The following is a 22,255-nucleotide window of genomic DNA, read 5'->3' on the forward strand; positions in this document are numbered from 1 at the left end:
GGTTATGGTTGGAAGGTACCTCTTGGGTATTAGGTATGGACTGTAGATGTAGATTTGGAAATTATCACCATCTTCCAAAGAGGCAGTAATTGTCTAATGAGATGTGATTGGAGTTGCTTATTTGGGGGTGAAGTAAATGGTAGAGAATAGGCCCTTTTTTTAAAACTCTGGCTCATTGGTTCCTACAGCCTAGCTCTGGAGGGAGTGAAGGTGGAAGAATAAAGATTAAGAGAAAGGAGCTACAGTGTCAGGAGAAAGGAAAAGGAAAAACCACCTGTTATGGAAAGCAGGAGAATATAGCTGTCCTCTTTGACCATAACTTCCTAGGAATTGCCCTCATGGGGAAGTGAGGCCTTTTTAGAGGAGGAGCTGAGAAGAAATCACCTGTCTCCCAAATTGGCCTTCTTTCCCACTACATCACATTGGAAGGCGTTGATAGGATTTGAGGGGCAACATTGGCAGAGAGGATTCCCTTTGTGTGGCCTCTCAATCTGGCACTCCGCTGTATTGTCCTGGGCCCTTTATATACGGGGCCTCAGAAGATTGCCTTCCAAAATTGGCTCCTCCTTTTTGGATTATTATATATAGGTTAGAGAAATCTCTGCTTTTAATTTGTCAGAAGGGCTCTTGGAAAAGCCCTTTCTCAGATTACTAAAAGTTAAAACAAAGAGCTAATCAGAGAGATTTGTGTACCCTCCTTGTTCAGTGACTAAGGCTGGAGCAGCATAGTGCTGCAGAATAGAGGCCAACTAGTCAGAAGTTCACTGTTATAACTCAGACATTTTGCTGTGGACCTTTGTTTTTATACCTCTCTAATCAAACTTCTTGTTCCTCAAACAAATCTTGGGCCTTCTAATCTTGTAGTCTTTGCTCCTGGTGAATTGCTTTCCCTCCCTACCCCTATTACCTTTAGAAATAATAACATCTAGGGGCACCTGGGTGGCTCTGTTAGTTAAACATTCGACTCTTGGTTTTGGCTCAGGTCATGATCTCAAGGTCCTGAGATCAAGCCCTGCATCGGGCTCCACACTGAACATGGTTAAAATTCTCTCTCCCTGTTTCTTGCCCCCCGGCCCCAAAATATTAACATCTAGCCTTCAAAGACCACTGTAGAGCTTACGCTCAGGACAGACAGTTCTCACTCCCACCTTCTGAACTCATTGAATGTTTAGATTCATTGTCTTTTTATATTCTTAATGCTATGACAGTTGTAAAGTAAGTTGTAAAGCTTCCTAAAGGCAGACTCCTTTACACAGTGCCTGGCACACACATTTTTTAAAATGAATAATAAATTACTTTTCTATTTGAGTCAGTTTAGAGATTATTTGGATTTTATATATGTACATATATATGTATAATATATGTATACAATATGTGTATATGTAGATATATTTATAGAAATGTATAATATATTTATATAAATACACAATAAATTTATATATAAGTTACAGTGTAGAAATATATAATATATATTAAGTATTATATAAATATATGTAAATTATGTAATTATATATAATGATTTTATTTTTACCATTTTATTTAATTTTTTTTTTAATTTACATCCACAGTTAGCATATAGTGCAACAAGATTTCAGGAGTAGATTTTTTTTTTTTTTTTTTAATGTTTATTTTTGACAGAGAGAGACAGAGCATGAGTGGGGGAGGGGCAGAGAGAGAGGGAGACACAATATCCGAAGCAGGCTCCAGGCTCTGAGCTGTCAACACAGAGCCCCACGCGGGGCTTGAACTCACAGACCGTGAGATCATGACCTGAGCCAAAGTCGGATGCTCAATCGACTCAGCCACCCAGGCGCCCCCAGGAGTAGATTTCTTAATGCCCCTTACCCATTGAGCCCATCCCCCCCTTCCAAAACCCCTCCAATAATCCTCTGTTTGTTTTTCATATTTAAGAGTCTCTTATGTTTTGTCCCCCTCCCTGTTTTTATATTATTTTTGCTTCCCTTATGTTCATCTGTTTTGTATCTTAAAGTCCTCATATGAGTGAAGTCATATATTTGTCTTTCTTTGACTAATTTCACTTAGCATGATACCCTCTAGTTCATCCACATAGTTGCAAATAGCAAGATTTCATTCTTTTTGATTGCTGAGTAATGCTCCATTGTATATATATACACCACATCTTCTTTATCCATTCATTCATCTGTCAATGGACATTTGGACTCTTTTCATTCTTTGGCTATTGTTGATAGTGCTGCTATGAACATTGGGGTGCATGTGCCCCTTTGAAACAGCATACCTGTATTAGTGCAATTGCTGGGTAGGGTAGTTCTATTTTTAGTTTTTTGAGGAACCTCCATACTGTTTTCCAGAGTGGCTGCACCAGTTGGGATTCTCACCAGCAGTGCAAAAGAGATCCTCTTTCTCCGCATCCTCGCCAACATCTGTTGTTGCCTGAGTTGTTAATGTTAGCCATTCTGACAGGCATGAGGTGTATCTCATTGTGGTTTTGATTTGTATTTCCCTGATGATGAGTGGTGTTGAGCAGTTTTTCATGTGTCAGTTGGCCATCTAGATGTCTTCTTTGGAGAAGTGTCTATTCATGTCTTTTGCCCATTTCTTCACTGGATTGTTTGTTTTCTGAGTTTGATAAGTTCTTTATAGATTTTGGATACTAACCCTTCATCTGATATGTCGTTTGCAAATATCTTCTCCCATTCCATCAGTTGCCTTTTAGTTTTACTGATTGTTTCCTTCACTGTGCAGAAGCTGTTTCTTTTGATGAGGTCCCAATAGTTCATTTTTGCTTTTGTTTATTTTGTTTGCCTTGCCTCTGGTGACGTGTTGAGTAAGAAGTTGCTGTGGCCTAGATCAAAGAGGTTTTTGCCTGCTTTCTCCTCGAGGATTTTGATGGCTTCCTGTCTTACATTTAGGTCTTTCATCCATTTTGAGTTTATTTTTGTGTATGGTGTAAAAAAATGGTCCAGGTTCATTTTTCTGCATGTTGCTGTCCCGTTTTCCCAGCACCACTTGCTGAAGAGACTGTCTTTATTCCATTGGATATTCTTTCCTGCTTTGTCAAAGATTGGTTGGCCATATGTTTGTAGGTCCATTTCTGGGTTCTCTATTCTGTTCCATTGATCTGAATGTCTGTTTTTGTGCCATATAATGATTTTATTTTTAAGTAATCTCTATACCCAATGTGGGGCTCAAACTTACAACCCCGAGATCAAGAGTTGCACACTCTACTGGCTGAGCCAGCCAGGTACCCCTAATTTTTTCTTGATATTTTGAACAGTGTGAGTGCTTAGAAGATACTAAGTGAATATTTGGGGGTTGGCTTAAATGGAAGTTGAGCTCTTTGGTTTCTCTACTTTAATTCATCTTAGTTCCTTGTAGCACTTAGTGGTATTGGCAGTTGGGTCTCTCTAAGAAGGTGAGAGCTGCCATATTCTGCACAGTCTATAAAGGATAGTTGGAAGTTTTCTTTTGGAGAAAAAAATGTTTGGACTGTAGCTATCCTAGTCCTATCCTGTGTTTCTCATCACCCCTTACTTCCCACCCCTAGGTCTGACCATTGCACTTACATATAACTTCCCACCCCTAGGTCTGACCATTGCACTTACATATAGACTCAAGAGCCAAAAGGACTAATAAATTTATAGGAGAATCAGTATTAGAGAACTAGTGTCTGGGACTGTCAACACCTTGTTGATTCAGTACTTCAGTGTGCCATACTTCACTTAGACCTTGAGCTTTGAATACATAGTTGTGTATGCACGTAAGTTTCCCCATGTGGCCTTTTAGCCAAACCACCTAGTTTATAGACTCAACTTTGTTTCCTAGAGTGATGACTACTCAGCCCAGTCCTGTGAGGATCTGCCAGAATAGAAGTAGCCTTAGTATGGCCCCATTCTGGACTGACCCACTTGTCCTGTAGAGGAGCCTCTCCCATTGTCTTGATGACTAGCATTTTTGACAAGCTTGCAGATAACACCCTGAGAGCCTCATGCTGTCCTACCTGTTTCACACTGTTTCCTTGTTGGCCATATTTCCTGGTCATGAACTGCCGGGGAGAAATTTGAGAAGTTTGAAAAGCTATTACCAAACCTAATCCTAAATTATTTTCATGTATGTTCTCAATTATCTTCAACATAACTCTGAAGTAGACAGGGTAAGGGTAGGAAAATTGAGATACAGATAAATGACATCCAAGGTTGTACATTTATTAAGTAGCAAGACCAGAAATCAGTTTGTCTGGCTTTGTAGCCCCTTTCACCAGTACCATAGTGTTTCCAGTGTGCCTTTTGGTGGTCCATCCAGCACAGCTGCCTTTTCTCAGCCTAGTTGTTTATTTACTTTTTTTTTTTTATGTTTATTTATTTTTGAGAGAGAGAGCACTTGCGGGCTTGTGCCCACGAGCACAGGGGAGGGGCAAGGAGAAGGAAACAGAGGATCCGAAGCAGGCTCTATGCTGACAGCAGTGAGCCTCATGCGGGACTCAAATCCATGAACCATGAGATCATGACTTGAGCCGAAGTCAGATGCTTAACCAACTGAACCACCCAGGCGCCCTACTATATCTTTCTAATACAAACCCTTAAAGACATTCTGTCCATTTACATAATGTTGAACTTCTTGAAAACATTTTCAAACCTTACACCATACTTAAATGACATTTATCTCCCTTCATCCTATTTCCCTCAACTTGATATCATCAATGCAACTGCCGCCACTGTGACTCCCTCCTACACACACAAATAGGGTGGAGGGCTTCTAAAACAAGGAGGATTAACTCAAATGGTTGTTTTCAGTTTTTCTTTGAGGTGGCAGACAGCCTTGAAATGACTGCCTAACCACTTGCCAGTCCCTACAGTTTTCTACTTCTGTTCATATCAGTGTTGTTATCTAATATTTGTATTCCCTATTCCTGGCAAGAACCAGACCACACCTCATTTAAGGGATTGAGTCAGGCAATGGTTAGGATAGAAGGAACATTGACACTTCTTCCAGAAAATAACAAGGGAGTCCCCTTGTGGCTAGTATGCTATTAAGTGTATGTAATGGAGAGAGCATTGGCTTTAGAAATACCTGGATTAGACCTATTAAATTATCTGGGTCCTTCTGTAAATTATGCCTTGGTCTCCCTACCTCTAAAATGGGGGTTCTGTATGAGTTTAGCCTTAGGAGCTAAGCAAATCATTACTAAATTATTACCAGTTAAATTTGAATTTCCTTGGAAAAATCTTGAATTTTCCTTCTATGGAGGTTAAACATTGACTTTGGGATATTTCAAAGATCTTTCAAAAGGGAGATCTTGGCTTTTACTCTGGATTTAGTAGATAAAACCTTTTCATCATGGGTAGAGACTTTGGAAAGCATTCTGGGCTGAACTCAAGAAGATGGCCTCACATCTAGCAGTGAGGACACAGATGTATGATTTTCTTGGCAGGAGCATCATGATCCTTGTCTGCTTTGGGGAGTCTGACAGAGGTCTCCTAGTGGGACACAGAAGTAAGAAACTTGACACAGGAAATGAACTTGTTGTATACTGCAGCAGTTTCTTGGTTTAATAGATTGGTTTAATCATAAAAATCATTAACTTTGAAGGCATCGCAATTAAAGATAAATTCATTAAGAAAGAACTTGTGTGGATCACTGGTTTATTTTTATTATCCTCATGTGCTAGGTATTATATTTAATGCCTAAATTATATACAGGTGTCCATTTGCAAAAGAATAAAGTTGGACCCCTCTGCCTTACACCATATACAAAATTAACTCAGTGGATCAAAGACAAATGTAAAGGGTCAAAGCCATAAAACTCTTTTAAGAAATTGGGAGTAAATCATGACCTTGGCTTAGACAGTAGTTTCTTAGATATGACGTCAGCAGCACCAGCAACCAAAAAAGGAAAAGTCAAAATTTTAAACTTGTGTTTTAGGGGCGCCTGGGTGGCTCGGTCGGTTAAGCGGCCGACTTCGGCTCAGGTCACGATCTCACGGTCCGTGAGTTCGAGCCCTGCTTCGGGCTCTGTGTTGACAGCTCGGAGCCTGGAGCCTGTTTCAGATTCTGTGTCTCCCTCTCTCTGACCCTCCCCCGTTCATGCTCTGTCTCTCACTGTCTCAAAAATAAACGTTAAAAAAAATAAAAAAAAAATAATAATAAACTTGTGTTTTAAAAGTCACCATCACGGATAATGAAAATTATGTAAGTGTTTGCTCATTGCTTTGTTTTGGCTGCCAAGTAGCTGACATGTCAAAATTCAGATCAATTTTAATAATGGATTCTTTGGGTCATCCTTGTCTGTATTCATCGCTTCTGTTTTTTATACAAATTGGTATATTTCTATCCCAGATTTTTGTTTTTATATTTTTATTTTGTTGAATTTATTGTAAACCACTTTGGATCCTTTGGAAAACTGAAGTTTAAGATGTTGAATGGAACATTTGAGAGCATGTTCGTGGTGTGCATTGTGCCACGGATTCTTTCTCTCAAAGATTTAATAGTTTAGAAGTGAAAGGTGGTGGGTTGTAAAGTACAACAGTGTCATTGGAAGTTGTCACTTGGAACCATTTTGGGGTAACGACTCACAGATAAACAAAGCTGGATACTAGTTAATGTGACAAGGACAGATTTTAATCATTAACATACTATTGCAACAGGGAAAAGTGTGAATTAAATTCAACCTCGATTTGTACAGGGGTAACTGGGCATTTTGAAGGGAGGATGAGAGAATAGAGGGGGCAGAGAAAGGGGGCTCAGAAGAGTCAGGGAAGTGAAAAATTACAAAATGTGAGAAAGAGGGGTTGGCCTATCTGAAACCCATCTGGGTTTGCTAACTGGTGCTTACTGACATTAGACTCCTACCCTCCCACAGAGCCTGGGAGACAGGGGCCCTGTTTTCAGGTGTTGGTGGAACAAACAGTAAACTCTTTTTGCAACCTTGAGATTTTCTTAAGCAGGCACTTTAAGGGCAGGGGGCTAGGGTCATCCTAGGAACCATGAGTGTTTTGTTCAACTATTATTAGGCCATGGTTGAGGCCTAGTTGAGAAAAATTTCAAAGGAGGCTGGATAGAGTTTGGTTAAGGAGAGACTCTGGCACAGGTAAAAATCTGTTTATCTGTTGAAGCTTGGGGAGGAGGAAGTTCATGGCTGACTCTAAAGCCAGGTGAATGGTAATGGCGTTAACTGAACTAGGGAAGATACGAGAAGTAACTGGCTTAAAGAGAGGGTGAGGTGGAGATATAGCCAGTAGGCATTTGGAAATACACTTTCAGGCAGGAGGCTGAGACAGTAGGGATTTGGTTCTTGGTATAAAAGTGGAGGTTGAAGGGGCACCTGGGTGGCTCAGTCAGTTGAGCATCCGACTTCAGCTCAGGTCATGATCTCACAGTTCATCAGTTTGAGCCCCGCATAGGTCTCTGTGTTGACAGCTCAGAGCATGGAGCCTGCTTCGGATTCTGTGTCTCCCTCTCTCTCTACCCCTTCCCCATTCATGTGCACTCTCTCTCTCTCTTTCAAAAATAAATAAACATTAGAAAAAAAATTTTTTTTTAAAGTGGAGGTTGAAGCTGGGGAAGATTACTTGCAGGAACTGCTCCTGCTGTGATGAGGACCAAAGGTAGAACTTTGATGCACACTGAGAGTGAGAGATGGGCATTGAAGAGGAACACAGTATGAAACCTGAGGATTGGTAGGAAAGGTAGAACTGGGATAGGGTGGAGCTGTCAGAATCATGGGTAGAGTTTCAAGAAGGCAAAGGTGATCATCAGTGGCAAATTAGAAAGTCAAACAGAATCAACATTGACAAGGTCACTGGATTTAGTAGTCTAAAATGTTTTTCTGAAGCGTGTGTGTCCTTTTTTTTTTTTAATAGCTTCATTTTTTGACTGAGGTGAACATCATGGTATATTATCCTTTTTTTAAGTATTTATTTATTTATTTATTTTGAGAGAGACACAGTGCGAGCAGGGGAGGGGCAGAGAGAGAGAATCCCAAGCAGGCTCCGCACTGTCAGCACAGAGCCCTACGTGGTGCTGGATCCCACAAACCATGAGACCATAACCTGAGCTTAAACCAAGAATCGGACATTTTAACCAACTGAGCCACCCAGGTCCCCATGTCCTGCTGTTATACAACTTTTTTTTTTTTTTTTGCGTGGGGCGTAGGGGTGCTGTTTGTTCATTTATGTATAGAGAGAGAGCAGGGGAAAGGAGGAGAGAGAGAGGAGAGAGAATCCTAACCAGGCTTCACTATCAGACCTGAGCCAAAATCAAGAGTCAGAAGCTGACCACCCAGATGCCCCTACAACTCTTTTTTATTCGGTTTTCTGTCAATTCTGGAAGAAACCCTTCTAAAATCTGCCTTTGGGAATTCTGCTCACTCCAGTCACAGAAAATTTCTTTGCTGTACATTTCTTCACTAACCTTACACCTACTGGCAAACACTTACTATGCAACTCTTACAGCTAAGCCTTGTGTCTGGGGCAGTGTAGGTGTTCAGTAAATATTGAATAAATATTTGAACAATGACTCATTAACAAATTCTTGTGTATCTATGATAACCATAGATGCTGGAGATACAACAAAGGTCCCTGCCTTTGCGGAACTTAAAACATCCTACGGAAGAGAAGAGACACAGACTGTAAATAGTGTAATAAAGGAAATAAAACAGGTGTTCTGACAAAAATAGAGTAGCTTACTTTGGGTTAGGGTAATGAGGAAAGGACCTAGCAATTCTAAGAGCTAGGGAAGAGCATTGTGGGCAGAAAGAAAACAGGAAATGTAAAGACTACACCCGGAAACAGCCTCTAAATACCTAGCAGTGGTCTCTGGTTTTATTGTGGTGACGGATGGAGAGTAAGGGGGAAGAGAGGAAGAGGCAGGTTGTTTTTTAGTAGCCAGGTGAGATATGGTAGTGACTTGGATGGTGTGGGGGTCAGAAACTGATAGATATGTAAATACATTCAAGATACATTTAGAGATAAAACGGACAGGTTTTGTTATTAGATGAAAGAGGAGAGAGAAGAGAAGGAATCAAGGATGGCTTTTACTTAGGTTTTGGGTCGAGTAACTTGCAAATGCTGTTTCTGGTAGGGGGGTGAGCAGAAGTTATAAATGGAGCTAGTTTTGGATATCAAAGTAAAGATTTCGATACGTGGTTGAATATATGGGTCTGGAGCTCAAGGGAAAAGGCTGCACTTGGGACATAAATTTGGAAGTTATCATGGGAATGAATAAAATCGCCTAGAAAGAGAGTAAAGATAGAAACCAGTATCTACATATAGTGAAGACTGAGAAGACTGGGTGAGGTTGGAAGTGGTGCCAAGAGAGAACCTTCTCCAAGAGAAGGGATTAGTGATTAATATTGAGGGCTTAAGAAGAGAACAGAAATTTCTGTCAGATATGGCAGTGAGGTTGTTGGTGAACGTGATAAAAGCAGTTTCTGTGGAATAGAAGGAGTAGAAGTCAGGTTTGAAGAGTTAGAAGAATGAGCAGCAAGCACACAGATTCAACAATAGTGGTAATACCTATTTTAATAATGGTCGTTTCATTGTGCTTTATATCTTACACACAAAATATGTAATATTCAAGAAACATGTCAGAATAAAATCAAAGTGAATGTAGACTTAGGATATGTAGATGACCTTTTTTAAGTTTATTTACTTTTGAGAGAGAGAGTGTGTGCAAACAGGATAGGGACAGAGAGAGAGGGAGAGTCCCAGAGAGGGCATAGAGCCTGACGCTGGGCTTGAACCCAGGAACCACAGCCTGAGCCAAAGTCAGATGCTTAACCAACTGAGGCACCCAGGAGCCCTGTAGATGACTTTCAGGAGGGATCTGGTTACCATCTTACCAAATTTATGATCATTTAGGCAGCCTACCATTACATGTCTCCTAATGTGATGAGTATGAAACACAAAGCATCGCCTATATGTGTTCTTGCCAAAAAAATATTGTAAACCTGAATCTGTTCTAGCCTCTAGACCTAACTTCCATTTTACAGGAAACACAGGAGATAGGCATAAATTAATGACAAAAAAATGAGAATGTGAGGCATTCATTAAGACAACTGACCTAGTCTTCACAAAGTCAGTATCACAAGTAAATAAAGGGATTGAGGGAGGGGTACCTGGGTGGCTCAGTCGGGTGAGCATCCGACTTCAGCTCAGGTCATGATCTTGGGGTTTGTGAGTTTGAGCCCCGCGTTGGGCTCTGTGCTGACAGCTCAGAGTCTGGAACCTGCTTCAGATTCTGTGTCTCCCTCTCTCTCTGCTCCTGCGCTTGCGCATGCACATGCGCTCTCTCAAAAATAAACATTAAAAAAAAATTTTTTTTAAAGGATTGAGGGAGAGGATAGGGATTTTGTAGATTAAAAGCGACCAGGGGCGCCTGGGTGGCGCAGTCGGTTAAGCGTCCGACTTCAGCCAGGTCACGATCTCGCGGTCCGTGAGTTCGAGCCCCGCGTCAGGCTCTGGGCTGATGGCTCAGAGCCTGGAGCCTGTTTCTGATTCTGTGTCTCCCTCTCTCTCTGCCCTTCCCCCGTTCATGCTCTGTCTCTCTCTGTCCCAAAAATAAATAAACGTTGAAAAAAAATTAAAAAAAAAAAAATAAATAAAAAAATAAAAGCGACCAAATGTTGGAATAATGATAATGTAATTTTTTTTTAATTTTTTAAAAATTTACATCCGGGGCGCCTGGGTGGCGCAGTCGGTTAAGCGTCCGACTTCAGCCAGGTCACGATCTCGCGGTCCGTGGGTTCGAGCCCCGCGTCGGGCTCTGGGCTGATGGCTCAGAGCCTGGAGCCTGTTTCCGATTCTGTGTCTCCCTCTCTCTCTGCCCCTCCCCCGTTCATGCTCTGTCTCTCTCTGTCCCAAAAATAAATAAACGTTGAAAAAAAAAAAAAATTAAAAAAAAAAAATTTACATCCAAGTTAGTTAGTATATCATGCAACAGTGATTTCAGGAGTAGATTCCTTAATGTCCCTTACCCATTTAACTCATCCACCCTCCCACAACCCCTCCAGTAATCCTCTGTTTGTTTTCCATATTTAAGAGTCTCTTATGTTTTGTCTCCCTCCCTGTTTTTATATTAGTTTTGCTTCCCTTCCCTTCCCTTATGTTCATCTGTTTTGTATCTTAAACTCCTCATATGAGTGAAGCCATATGATATTTGTCTTTCTCTGACTGACTAATTTCACTTAGCATAATATCCTCCAGTTCTGTCCACATAGTTGCAAATGGCAAGATTTCATTCTTTTGTTGGCCGAGTAATGAATGCTTCATTGTATATATGTGTGTGTGTATGTGTGTGTACATACACATACACACACACACCACATCTTCTTTATCCATTCATCCATCGATGGACATTTGGACTCTTTCCATACTTTGGCTATTGTCGATAGTGCTGCTATAAACATTGGGGTACATGTGCCCCTTCGAAACAGCATACCTGTATCCCTTGGATAAATGCCTAGTAGTGCAATTGCTGGGTCGTAGGGTAGTTCTATTTTTAATTTTTTGAGGAACCTCCATACTGTTTTCCAGAGTGGCTGCACCAGTATGCATCCCCACCAGCGATGCAAAAGAGATCCTCTTTCTCCGCATCCTCACCAACATCTGTTGTTGCCTGAGTTGTTAATGTTAGCCACTCTGACAGATGTGAGATGGTATCCCGTTGTGGTTTTGATTTGTATTTCCCTGATGATGAGTGATGTTGAGCAGTTTTTCATGTGTCGGTTGGCCATCTAGATGTCTTCTTTGGAGAAGTGTCTATTCATGTCTTTTGCCCATTTCTTCACTGGATTGTTTGTTTTCTGAGTTTGATAAGTTCTTTAGATTTTGGATACTAACCCTTTATCTGATATGTCATTTGCAAATATTGTCTCCCATTCCGTCAGTTGTTGCCTTTTAGTTTTGCTGATTGTTTCCTTCACTGTGCAGAAGCTTTTTCTTTTGATGAGGTCCCGATGGTTTTTTTTGCTTTTGTTTCTCTTGCCTCTGGTGAAGTGTTGAGTAAGAAGTTGCTGTGGCCTAGATCAAAGAGGTTTTTGCCTACTTTCTCCTGGAGGATTTTGATGGCTTCCTGTCTTACATTTAGGTCTTTCATCCATTTTGAGTTTATTTTTATGTATGGTGTAAGAAAGTGGTCCAGGTTCATTTTTCTGCATGTTGCTGTCCAGTTTTTCCAGCACCACTCGCTGAAGAGACTGTCCTTATTCCATTGGATATTCTTACTGCTTTGTCAAAGATTGGTTGGCCATATGTTTGTGGGTCCATTTCTGGGTTCTCTATTCTGTTCCATTGATCTGAGTGTTTTGCCAATGATAATGTAATTAAAAATATATATTGTTTGAAGCTACATATTGAAGTATATATAGATGAGATGTCAGGAATTTGCTTAAGTGATTCAGGATCTGAGTGTAGATAGAAACAGAGATTAATGGCTACTAGTTGATTATTGGATCTGAATGATTGCATTGAGATTCACTTTATTTACTCTTCTGTCTACTTTTGTACATATTTGAAATTCTCCATAATAAAATTTAGAAGACTAAATACAGTGGGTGAACCTTGACCTGATTCTGGTTTGGGTTGAAAAAAGCCAACTAGCTATAACAATCATTTTAAAATAAGAAAAATTGAGTATGGACTAGATAATAGGTGTTTTGATAATTTCCTTAGGTTTGAAATTGTGGTTATGTACGAAGGTCCTTATTATGAGGCACATACTAAAGTAATAAGGGTGAAGTGCCAAGTTGTGCCATTTACAGCTTTGGTATGTTCAGTTTGGGGTGCCTGGCTGGCTCAGAAGAGCATGTGACTCTTGATCTCAGGGTCATGAGCTTGAGCCCCACTTTGGGTGTAGAGATTAAATAAACTTTAAAAAATATAAAACAAAATGTGTATAATATTTGTAAAATATCGTGTGTACATCTGACGGAGTAAAACAAATAGGGCATCGTTAAAAAGTATTGAATCTTAGGGGTGCCTGGGTGGCTCAGTTAAGTGTCTGACTTCAGCTCAGGTCGTGATCTTACAGTTCATGAGTTCAAGCCCTGCTTTGGGGTCTGTACTGACAGCAAGGACCCTGCTTTGGATTCTGTCTCCCTCTCTGTCTCCACCTCTCGCCCGCTCATACCCTCTCTCTCAAAATGAATGAATAAACATTTAAAAAAACTTTTGAATCTTAAAGGAGAGTTTATAGATGTTTATGATGCTATTTCAATTTTTCAGTGCTTAAATAATTCATAATAAAAAGGGAGCAGAAAAATTACTTTGGTCTTCATGAGAATAGAGAAATGGGGCAGTAGTTTGGATGGGGGGTGGTAAATGAAAAGATGCACTCACAAGTGACTGGCTGCTTCTCAGGATAAAGAATTGCAGGTGGTGTGGCACCTGGCTGGCTCGGTCGGTGGAGCATGTGACTCTTGATCTCTGGACTGTAATTTCCAGCCCCATGTTGGGTGTAGAGATTACTTAAAATAAAATCTTTAGGGGCGCCTGGGTGGCTCAGTTGGTTGAGCCTCTGATTCTTGATTTTGGCTCAGGTCATGATCCCAAGGTTGTGGGGTCAAGCCCCATATCTGGCTCCACACTGTGCATGGAGTCTGCTTAAGGTTCGTTCTCTCTCTCTCTCTCTCTCTCTCTCTCTCTCTCTCTCTCTCCCCCTCCCTCTCTCCCTCTCCCCCTCTCCCCCTCTCTCCCTCTCCCCCTCTCCCCCTCTCTCCCTCTCCCCCTCTCCCCCTCTCTCTCCCCCACCCCAAAATAAAGAAATAAACATTTTCAAAAATAAATACGGGGTACCTGGGTGGCTCAGTCAGTTAAGCCTCTGACTTTGGCTCAGGTCATTATCTCGTGGTTTGTGGGTTCAAGCCCCATGTTGGGTTCTGTCCTGACCCCTCAGAGCCTGGAACCTGCTTTGGATCCTATGTCTTTCTCTCTCTCTCTCTCTCTCTCTCTCTCTTTAATATTTATTTATTTTTGAGAAAGAGAGACAAAGCAAGAGCAGTGGAGGGGCAGAGAGAGAGGGAGATCTCTTTAGACAAACATCTTGGCAGTTTTCAGTTGCTCCCTCTTCGTATGAGTACTAATTAAAGAATTGATTGCCAGTAATTCTCAAGTTAAAATGACTGAGTACATAGATCAGTATAGACAGAACCTAGTCTAAAGGCAGGAGCCAAATTGAATAGAAATATATGTGTGTTGGGGGGGGGGGTTGGAAAGAATGGAATTCTCAGAGGTTGGATGAAAAGTGGAGGCCTTTAGAATTAGAGGGTCTAGATCCCAGTCCCAGGTTCACAATTTTTTTTAATGTTTGTTTATTTTTGAGAGAGAGAGAGAGAGAGACAGAACATGAGTGGGGGAGGGGCAGAAAGAGAGGGAGACACAGAATCCGAAGCAGGCTCCAGGCTCTGAGCTGTCAGCATAGAGCCCGATATGGGGCTTGAACCCACAGACTGCGAGATCGTGACCTGAGCTGAAGTCTGGCGGCTTCTCCAACTGAGCCACCCAGGCACCCCCGCAGGTTCACAATTTAATAGTTGAATGATCTTGTGTGAATCATAACGCCTCTGAACCTGGCTCCTTAGCTATTAATTGCTATTTAATTACTGTCCTCAAACCAAGAGTTTAAAACAGCTGATTTCACCCTAGCCCCTGTCAGATTTTGTTTGGCTGGCACAATGTTGTAAAAACTGAGTATGAAGGCAGTCCCTGATGTAATATTATAACTGTCCTGTAAAACCTGGGATGTGAGCAAATTTGTTTCTTTATCGGAGATGGAGTAACCCCCAACTGAGAATTCTGATGGATTTGCTGCTACCAATAGCTTTCCTTTTTGGGAAATGAGAAGAACCTGGAGTTTGCAATCAAATAGGTCAGTCAAGGTTGATGGATTAGCTTCCTGGCTTGTTACTTACCCTCTGAGTCTCATTTTTCTCATCTGTAAAATAGATTCTCAAGATTATTGTGAAGATCAGATATTATGTCTACAAAAAGCTTGGCACATTAGCAATTGTTACTAGCCTGCTAAGGCTGTGGACTCTATATCCTGGTATACTCTTATTCCTTTCTTTTCTTTAAATGTTCATTTATTTATTTTTGATAGAGAATGAGTGTGAGTGGGGTAGGGACACAGAGAGGAAGAGAGAATCCCAAGCAGGACTTGGCTCAATCCCATGAACCGTGAGATCATGACCTGAGCCAAAATCAAGAGTCGGACGCTTAACTGACTAAGCCACGCAGGCGCCTCTCCTTTCCTTTAAATTAACTGGAATATGGCCGTAGTGGAGTTTTTGTATTTGTTTTTGTTTTGTTTTTTTAATGTTTGTTTATTTTTGAAGGAAAGAGAGAGTGTGAGCCGGGAAGGGGCAAAGAGAGGGAGAGACAGAATTTGAAGCCTGCTCCAGGCTCTGAGCTGTGAGCACAGAGCCTGATGTGGGGCTTGAACTCAGCAGCCATGAGATTGTGACCTGAGCTGAAGTCAGAAGCTTAACGGACTGAGTCACCCAGGTGCCCCTGGCCATAGTATTTTAACCCAGGATTCTGTGTGTGTGTGTGTGTGTGTGTGTGTGTGTGTGTGTGTGAGAGAGAGAGAGAGAGAGAGAGAGAGAGAGAAAGCGAGAAAGCGAGCACGAGCGAGAGCACGTGCTAGCTTGCATAAGCAAGGGAGAGGCAGAGAGAGAGAGAGAGAGAGAGAGTCCCAAGGAGCCTCTGCACTCTCAGCACAGAGCCTGATGTAGGGCTTGATCCCAGGAACTGTGAGATCATGACCTGAGCTGAAGTTAACTGACTGAGCCACCCAGGGGCCCCCAACCCAGGAATCTTATGTTGATACATATTAGCTAGATAATTCCTAGTGAAAGGTATGAGAGGCCAACTAAAAAAAGCCATTTTTTTTAGCCTAGGAGGAATCAGATTTCTTTCTTGAAGGAAGAGGCCTTAAATTGAGAGATAACCATTTATCTTTTTTATCCCTCTTCCCACTATCATTAAGTAACCTTTAATGCATCATGATGAGTTGTAAAGCTTCCTAATTGTAGCATATGCCCAACAGTGAGTCTGCATGATTTAAAGCCTCAGCTCATCCTTGATGCCCAGGCAGCTACAATGACATTTCTTTAGAAAGCTTCCTTCTGCAGTGATCAGCGCCCACTCAGCTTAACACCAGGGCAAGGGAACTAATTTGAAAGGACTGACTGCTTCGTAGTGTTCCAAGTCCCATCTCCGTTGAAGATTGTCAGGTCATTACCTAGAAAATAATGCTAGTTCCCTTATTTACTAAATATAGCTCTTTTGGGCTTTTTCTAGGCAGATGCCAAGTGATTGCTTGGTAGCTTTTTGAAGTACAGACCATGAACTAAGGCTTTGATTTGGAAAGTCCTAGAGCCAGCAGGTATACAGGATGTGAGCTTGAAGGTGTAGTAGAATCATTCCCATCCCACACACAGGATAGCTGGCTATATGTAGTATGCCTTTTTCTGAGAACATGTGCATAATTTTAAAGTTGTATGAATCTCAAAAGAGACTCTGGGGGCACCTGGGTGGCTCAGTCAGTTAAGCATCCAACTTCGGCCCAGGTCATGATCTAGCAGTCCGTGAGTCTGAGCCCCATGTCAGGCTCCAGGCCTGGAGCCTGTTTCAGGTTCTGTGTCTCCCCCTCTCTCTGCCCCTACCCCACTCATGCTCTGTCTCTCTGTTAAAAATAAATAAACATTTTAAAAAATTAAAAAAAGAGAGACTCTGATTCTATCAGTCAGAGCTTATATTATTTTGCTAGGGCTGCCAAAACAAAGTACCACAGCCAAGATGTCTTAAACAACAGGAATTTATTTTTCCACAGTTCTGGAGGCTAGAATTCCGAGATCAAGATGTCAGCAGGGTTGGCTTTTTCCGAGGCCTTTTTCTCTCTTTGGTTTATCAGTGGCTGTCTTCATGTTCACGTGATGTTTTCCCTCTGTGTGCATCTATATCTTAATCTTCTCTTTATAAGGACACTAATCATAATTGGATTAGGGCCTTACCCCAGTATTCTCACTTCTTTAAAAATACCCTGTCTGGGGGTGCCTGGGTGGTTCAGTCGGTTAAGCATCTGAGTTCAGCTCAGGTCATGACCTTGCAGTCCTTGTGTTCAAGCCCCGCATTGGGCTCTGTGCTGACAGCTCAGAGCCTAGAACCTGCCTCAGACTCTGTGTCTCCCTCTCTTTTTGCCCCTACCCTGCTCACACTCTGTGTCTCTCTCTCAAGAAAAAAATAAACATTAAAAAAATAAAAAGACCTTGTCCGCCGGAACTTCAAAATATGAGTTGTAGGCAGGGTACAATTCAGGACATAACAGGGTCTGTGCCTGTTTTGTATCATTGCTCGTCCCTTGGTTCCAAAAGTTTAGAGAGTACACTGCAACATTAGCCACTTATTTCCTAAGAAATGGGAGGTATAACTTCAGGGACCTATTCATTTTGAGAGAATTCCTTGACTAAGAAAACCCAAAGGCTGTCTAAGACAGTCAGATGCTAGAAAAGGTTATTTGTATTCTGGATTTCTTAAGAATCCAGTAAGGGAGTGCATGATGAAAACAAACCCTTTGCCTGTTGGTCCCTAAATGAGAGTCCAGCATTCCTTTGGTTGCTGATTCCAGATATGCTTCTGTGGTTGTTCCTTCTTCCAATCTAACCTCCCTTGCCTGCCTTCTCCAGTGAAGTCACAAGCAAATATTTGTGATGGTTTCTTGTCACCATGGTGACTAAAGAAGCACATCTTGGTTCTCCTTCCAGCTTTGTTGTCACCTTTGCTCGAAGGAAGGGACAGCTCCCTGGGAGATCCCAGGCTCAGAGTCATGAAAAACCATGTGTCAGGTAATGGGGGACAGCGGTCCACAGTCCTGCCTTTAGGAATCTGTCCTGTGCCTATTAGTCTCCAGGCACAGGGGTAATCAGTAACCCCAAAGGGAGGCCACTGCATTCCCCTAGAATGTTTTTTTTAAATAATAAATTCACTTGGGACTTGCCAAGTGGGTGTGTAGGCTTGCACATTTTAAGACCCTACCACCGCAGTTGGTTCACCAAGCTTCTTTACAGAATGACGGAGGTGCCTTCTCTGAAGTTTCATTTCCTCAGTTTCTCTAGCTCCGGAATTCAGCTCTTTCTTCAACTTCCATTTTCATTTCTCTTTCACTCAGATTCTCTTAATAGACTCTTCTCCCCCCCCCCCGCCCATTTATGTACTTCCTTATTCTGTTTCCACCCCCAAAATGATTTCCTGGTGAAGCCCCCATCTTCTTAGGAGATTTCTTTTTTTTTTTTTTTTTTTTTTTTTTTTTTTTAAATTTTTTTTCAACGTTTATTTATTTTTGGGACAGAGAGAGACAGAGCATGAACGGGGGAGGGGCAGAGAGAAAGGGAGACACAGAATCGGAAACAGGCTCCAGGCTCTGAGCCATCAGCCCAGAGCCCGACAGGGGGCTCGAACTCACGGACCGCGAGATCGTGACCAGGCTGAAGTCGGACGCTTAACCGACTGCGCCACCCAGGCGCCCCTAGGAGATTTCTTTTTAAACTCTCATTACAATCCCCCAACCATGCTACAAAGGGGGCAATCTTAGTTGTTCGTTCTGTGTGCCTATAAAACTTATTTTTCACCCCATTAGCAATAAATACTCTTGATAATTTCCAGTTAGAAATTCAGAGAATCAGAAAGGCCTCTAAAGGACTTGTGGGTTAACATAATCAGCTTCACTTTCATCAGGTCTTTAGATAGTGAGATTGTTTTAAAAATGTAAATATTGGGTAAGGTATGATAAAGCCTCTCTGACTGACCACAGGAAGAGACAGGAATGCGGCATGGAAGGAATACATTTGTTACACTCACAGGTCTCAGAGAGGAAGCCACTGCATGTGTGCAGGGTCACAGAAGAAATACATATGTATATATATACATATGTATATATATTGTCTGTGTATACGTGTGTGTGTGTGTGTGTGTGTTTTGAGATTTTGAGAGCGAGAGAGAGAACACACAAGCAGGGGGAGGGCAGACAGAGGAGGACAAAGGATCCAACATAGGCTCCACACTGACAGCAGCAAGCCCAATGGGTGCCCAAACCCACAAACTGAACCGAACAGTGAGATCATGACCTGAGCCGAAGCTCAACCCTAGGCCAGAGACTTTATTAAGGTTTCTGAGGGAAAGTGAAGGCAGGGCAGAGTAAACTGTTTAGGACTGGCAACTTTGAATTAATCCAAAGGATTTTGGTCTGTAGGAGTGGTTTCTACTTGCCTACTACCTCACCAAGAGATGATTAAAGTGAAGGAATATTGTCTCCTGGGTGTATAGGCAAGGTAGAGGAGGAGATATGGCTCTGGACTTTGCTGTTAGGCAAGTTGTTACCTTTAGGCATTAGCCATGGGAGGGGCAGTCTGTCCCTGGGTCTGTAAAGGTCCCAAATGCTGAAACATCAAGAACACAATGTAATGGGCACCTGAATGGCTCAGTTGGTCAAGTGTGTCCCCTCTTGGTTTTGGCTCAGGTCATGATCTCACAGTTCATGAGTTTGAGCCCCATGTCAACTTTTTAAAGTGCCAACACTTAAAAAAGAACACAGAAAAAAAGAAAATAGAGTTAATATAATTGGCCCTGTAACTGGTGAATGCAAATAGACAAATATGGTATCTAAAAAAACATATATAGAACAGGGATTCGGTGTTAGTTTTAATTGGCAGGGGTATGCTGCAATTAAAACTTTGGTAAAGGGGGGCGCCTGGGTGGCTCAGTCGGTTAAGCATCTGACTTTGGCTCAGGTCATGATCTCACGGTCCATGGGTTCGAGCCCCACGTCGGGCTCTGTGCTGACAGCTCAGAGCCTGGAGCCTGCTTCAGATTCTGTGTCTCCCTCTCTCTCTGACCCTCCTCTGTTCATGCTCTGTCTCTCTCTGTCTCAAAAATAAAATAAACATTAAAAAAAAATTAAAAAAAAAAACAAAAAGCTTTGGTAAAGGGGTGCCTTGGTGGCTTAGTTGGTTAAGCATCCGACTTCAGCTCAGGTTATGATCTCACGGTTCGTGAGTTCGAGCCCCGCATTGGGCTCTGTGCGTCATGACAGCTCAGAGCCTGAAGCCTGCTTTGGTTTCTGTGTTTCCCTCTCTCTCTGCCCCCCCCCCCCCCACTCCCCTGCTTGGACTCTATCTCTCTCTCTTTCTCAAAAAAATAAACATTAAAAAAAATTTTTTTTAATCTTGGTAAAATATAACTCACCATTTTAGCTTTTTAAAAAAATTTTTTTGGTTTATTTTGAAAGAGCGCACACACAGGAGGGGCAGAGAGAGATAATTCCAAACAGGCTCTCACTGTCAGTGCAGTGACCCTGGGCTCAAAGTCAGCGAATCGTGAGATCATGACCTGAGCTGAAGTCAGACGCTTAGCCAACTGAGCCATCCAGGTGCCTCATTCAATTTTTTTGGATATACAAAAGTGTAGAATTTACAGTCCCACCAGGAATACACCAGATGCTAATTTCTCCACATCCTTGCCAACACTTGGTATTTTGTTTTCTTTTGTCTTTATTATAGCTATTTATTAGGCATGAAATCAAATCTCATTGTAGTTTTGGGTTTTTTCTTTTTTAATGTTTATTTATTTTGGGGAGAAAAAGAGAACACAGCAGGGGAGGGGCAGAAAGAGAGAGGGAGACACAGAATCAGAAGCAGGCTCCAGGCTCAGTTGTTAGCACAGAGCCCGACGCGGGGCTCGAACTCACAAACAGCAAGATCATGACCTGAGCCAAAAAGTCAGACACTCTACCTTCTGAGCCACCCAGACACCCCTGTAGTTTTTTTTTGTTGTTGTTGTTGTATTTTTTTTTTTTAATGTTTGTTTGTTTTTGAGACAGAGACAGAACATGATCAGGGGAGGGGCAGAGAGAGAGGGAGACACAGAATTGGAAGCAGGCTCCAGGCTCCTAGCTGTCAGCACAGAGCCTGACATGGAGCTCAAACTCATGGACTGCAAGATCATGAACTGAGCCAAAGTTGGAAGCTTAACCTATTGAGCCACCCAGGCACCCTTCATTGTAGTTTTGATTTGCATTTCTCTTAAGACTATGTTGAGCATCTTTCCATATGCATATTAGCCATTTATGTATCTTTTTTAGAGAAATGTATACAAATTATTTGTCCATTTTTAAATTGGGTTGTCTTTTTGTTGTTGAACTGTAGAAATTCTTTGTATATTCTTGGTATTAAACCCTTATCAGATACATGACTTGGAAATAATTTTCCCATGCTGTAAGTTGTCTTTTCACTTTCTTGTTAATGTCTTTTGTTGCTTGTGCTTTTGATGTCATAGTAAAAGAATCTATTGCCAAATCCAAGGCCATAAAATTTTTTTTCTATGTATTATTCTAAGTATTTTATGGTCTTAGCTTATATTTAGGTTGTTGATCCATTTGGAGTTAATTTTTGTGTATGGTGTAAGCCTGGGGTCCAACTTCATTCTTTTAGATATTAGTTGTCCCAGTAATATTTTTTGAAGAGAGTATTCTTATTCCATTGAATGGACTTGACACTCTTATCAAAATTATTTGGTTGGCCATAGATTTATGAATTTATTTCTACACTCTCAATTTTATTCTATTTATCTGTATGTTTATCCTTATGCCAGTACCACACTATTCTGATTACTGTAGCTTTGTAGGAAGTTATAAAATCAGGAAGTGTGAGTCTTCCAACTTTATTATTTAAGAGTGTGTTGTTAGTTTCCACATATTTCTGAATTTCTAGCTTCATTCTGTATGGTCAAATTTATTGAGAATTTATTGAGACTCTTTGTGGCCTAACATGGTCTATTCTGGAGAATGTACCATGTACACTCAAGAAGGTATATTCTGCTATTGTTGGATGGAGTGTTCTATGTCTTTTTAGGTCTGACTGATTCATAATGTTGTTGAAGTCCTCTGTTTCCTTATTAATCTTCTATTTAAGTATTCTGTTCATTATTGAAAGTGGTGTATGGAAGTCTCCAAGAACTATCGTCGAACTATTTTTCCCTTCACTTCTGACCATGTTTGTTTGCTTCATATATTTTGGGACTCTGTTTTGGTGCATATATGTTTTATAATTATTATATCTTCTTAATGAATTGACCGTTTTGTCAATATATAATGTCGTCCTTGATCTCTCATAAGAGTTTTTGACTTAAGGTTTTTTGTCTGATATTGGTTAGCTATTCCAGCTCTCTTTTGGCTACCATATGCTTGAAATATTTAAAAAAAAATTTTTTTTAATGTTTATTTATTTTTGA

The 22,255-nt window shown here is 41.3% G+C and overlaps 1 protein-coding gene across 2 annotated transcripts in view; it reads left to right on the top strand.

Annotated features, from left to right (window-relative positions):
• Window positions 1–22,255, top strand: part of KPNA6 (karyopherin subunit alpha 6) — a 64,916-nt gene that overhangs the window by 12,885 nt on the left and 29,776 nt on the right. Inside the window, exon 1 of one of the 2 annotated variants that reach the window (XM_045476499.1) lies at window positions 17,691–17,817. The exons of the other annotated variant lie outside the window; for it this stretch is intronic. Within the exon in view, the coding sequence (XP_045332455.1) occupies window positions 17,799–17,817 (19 nt within the window). The 5' untranslated portion in view covers window positions 17,691–17,798. Of the gene's footprint in view, window positions 1–17,690; window positions 17,818–22,255 lie in introns of those variants that run through there. 2 annotated transcript variants of the gene reach the window in all.

This window comes from Leopardus geoffroyi, chromosome C1 (assembly GCF_018350155.1).
Source record: "Leopardus geoffroyi isolate Oge1 chromosome C1, O.geoffroyi_Oge1_pat1.0, whole genome shotgun sequence".
Taxonomy (NCBI): Eukaryota; Metazoa; Chordata; class Mammalia; order Carnivora; family Felidae; genus Leopardus; species Leopardus geoffroyi.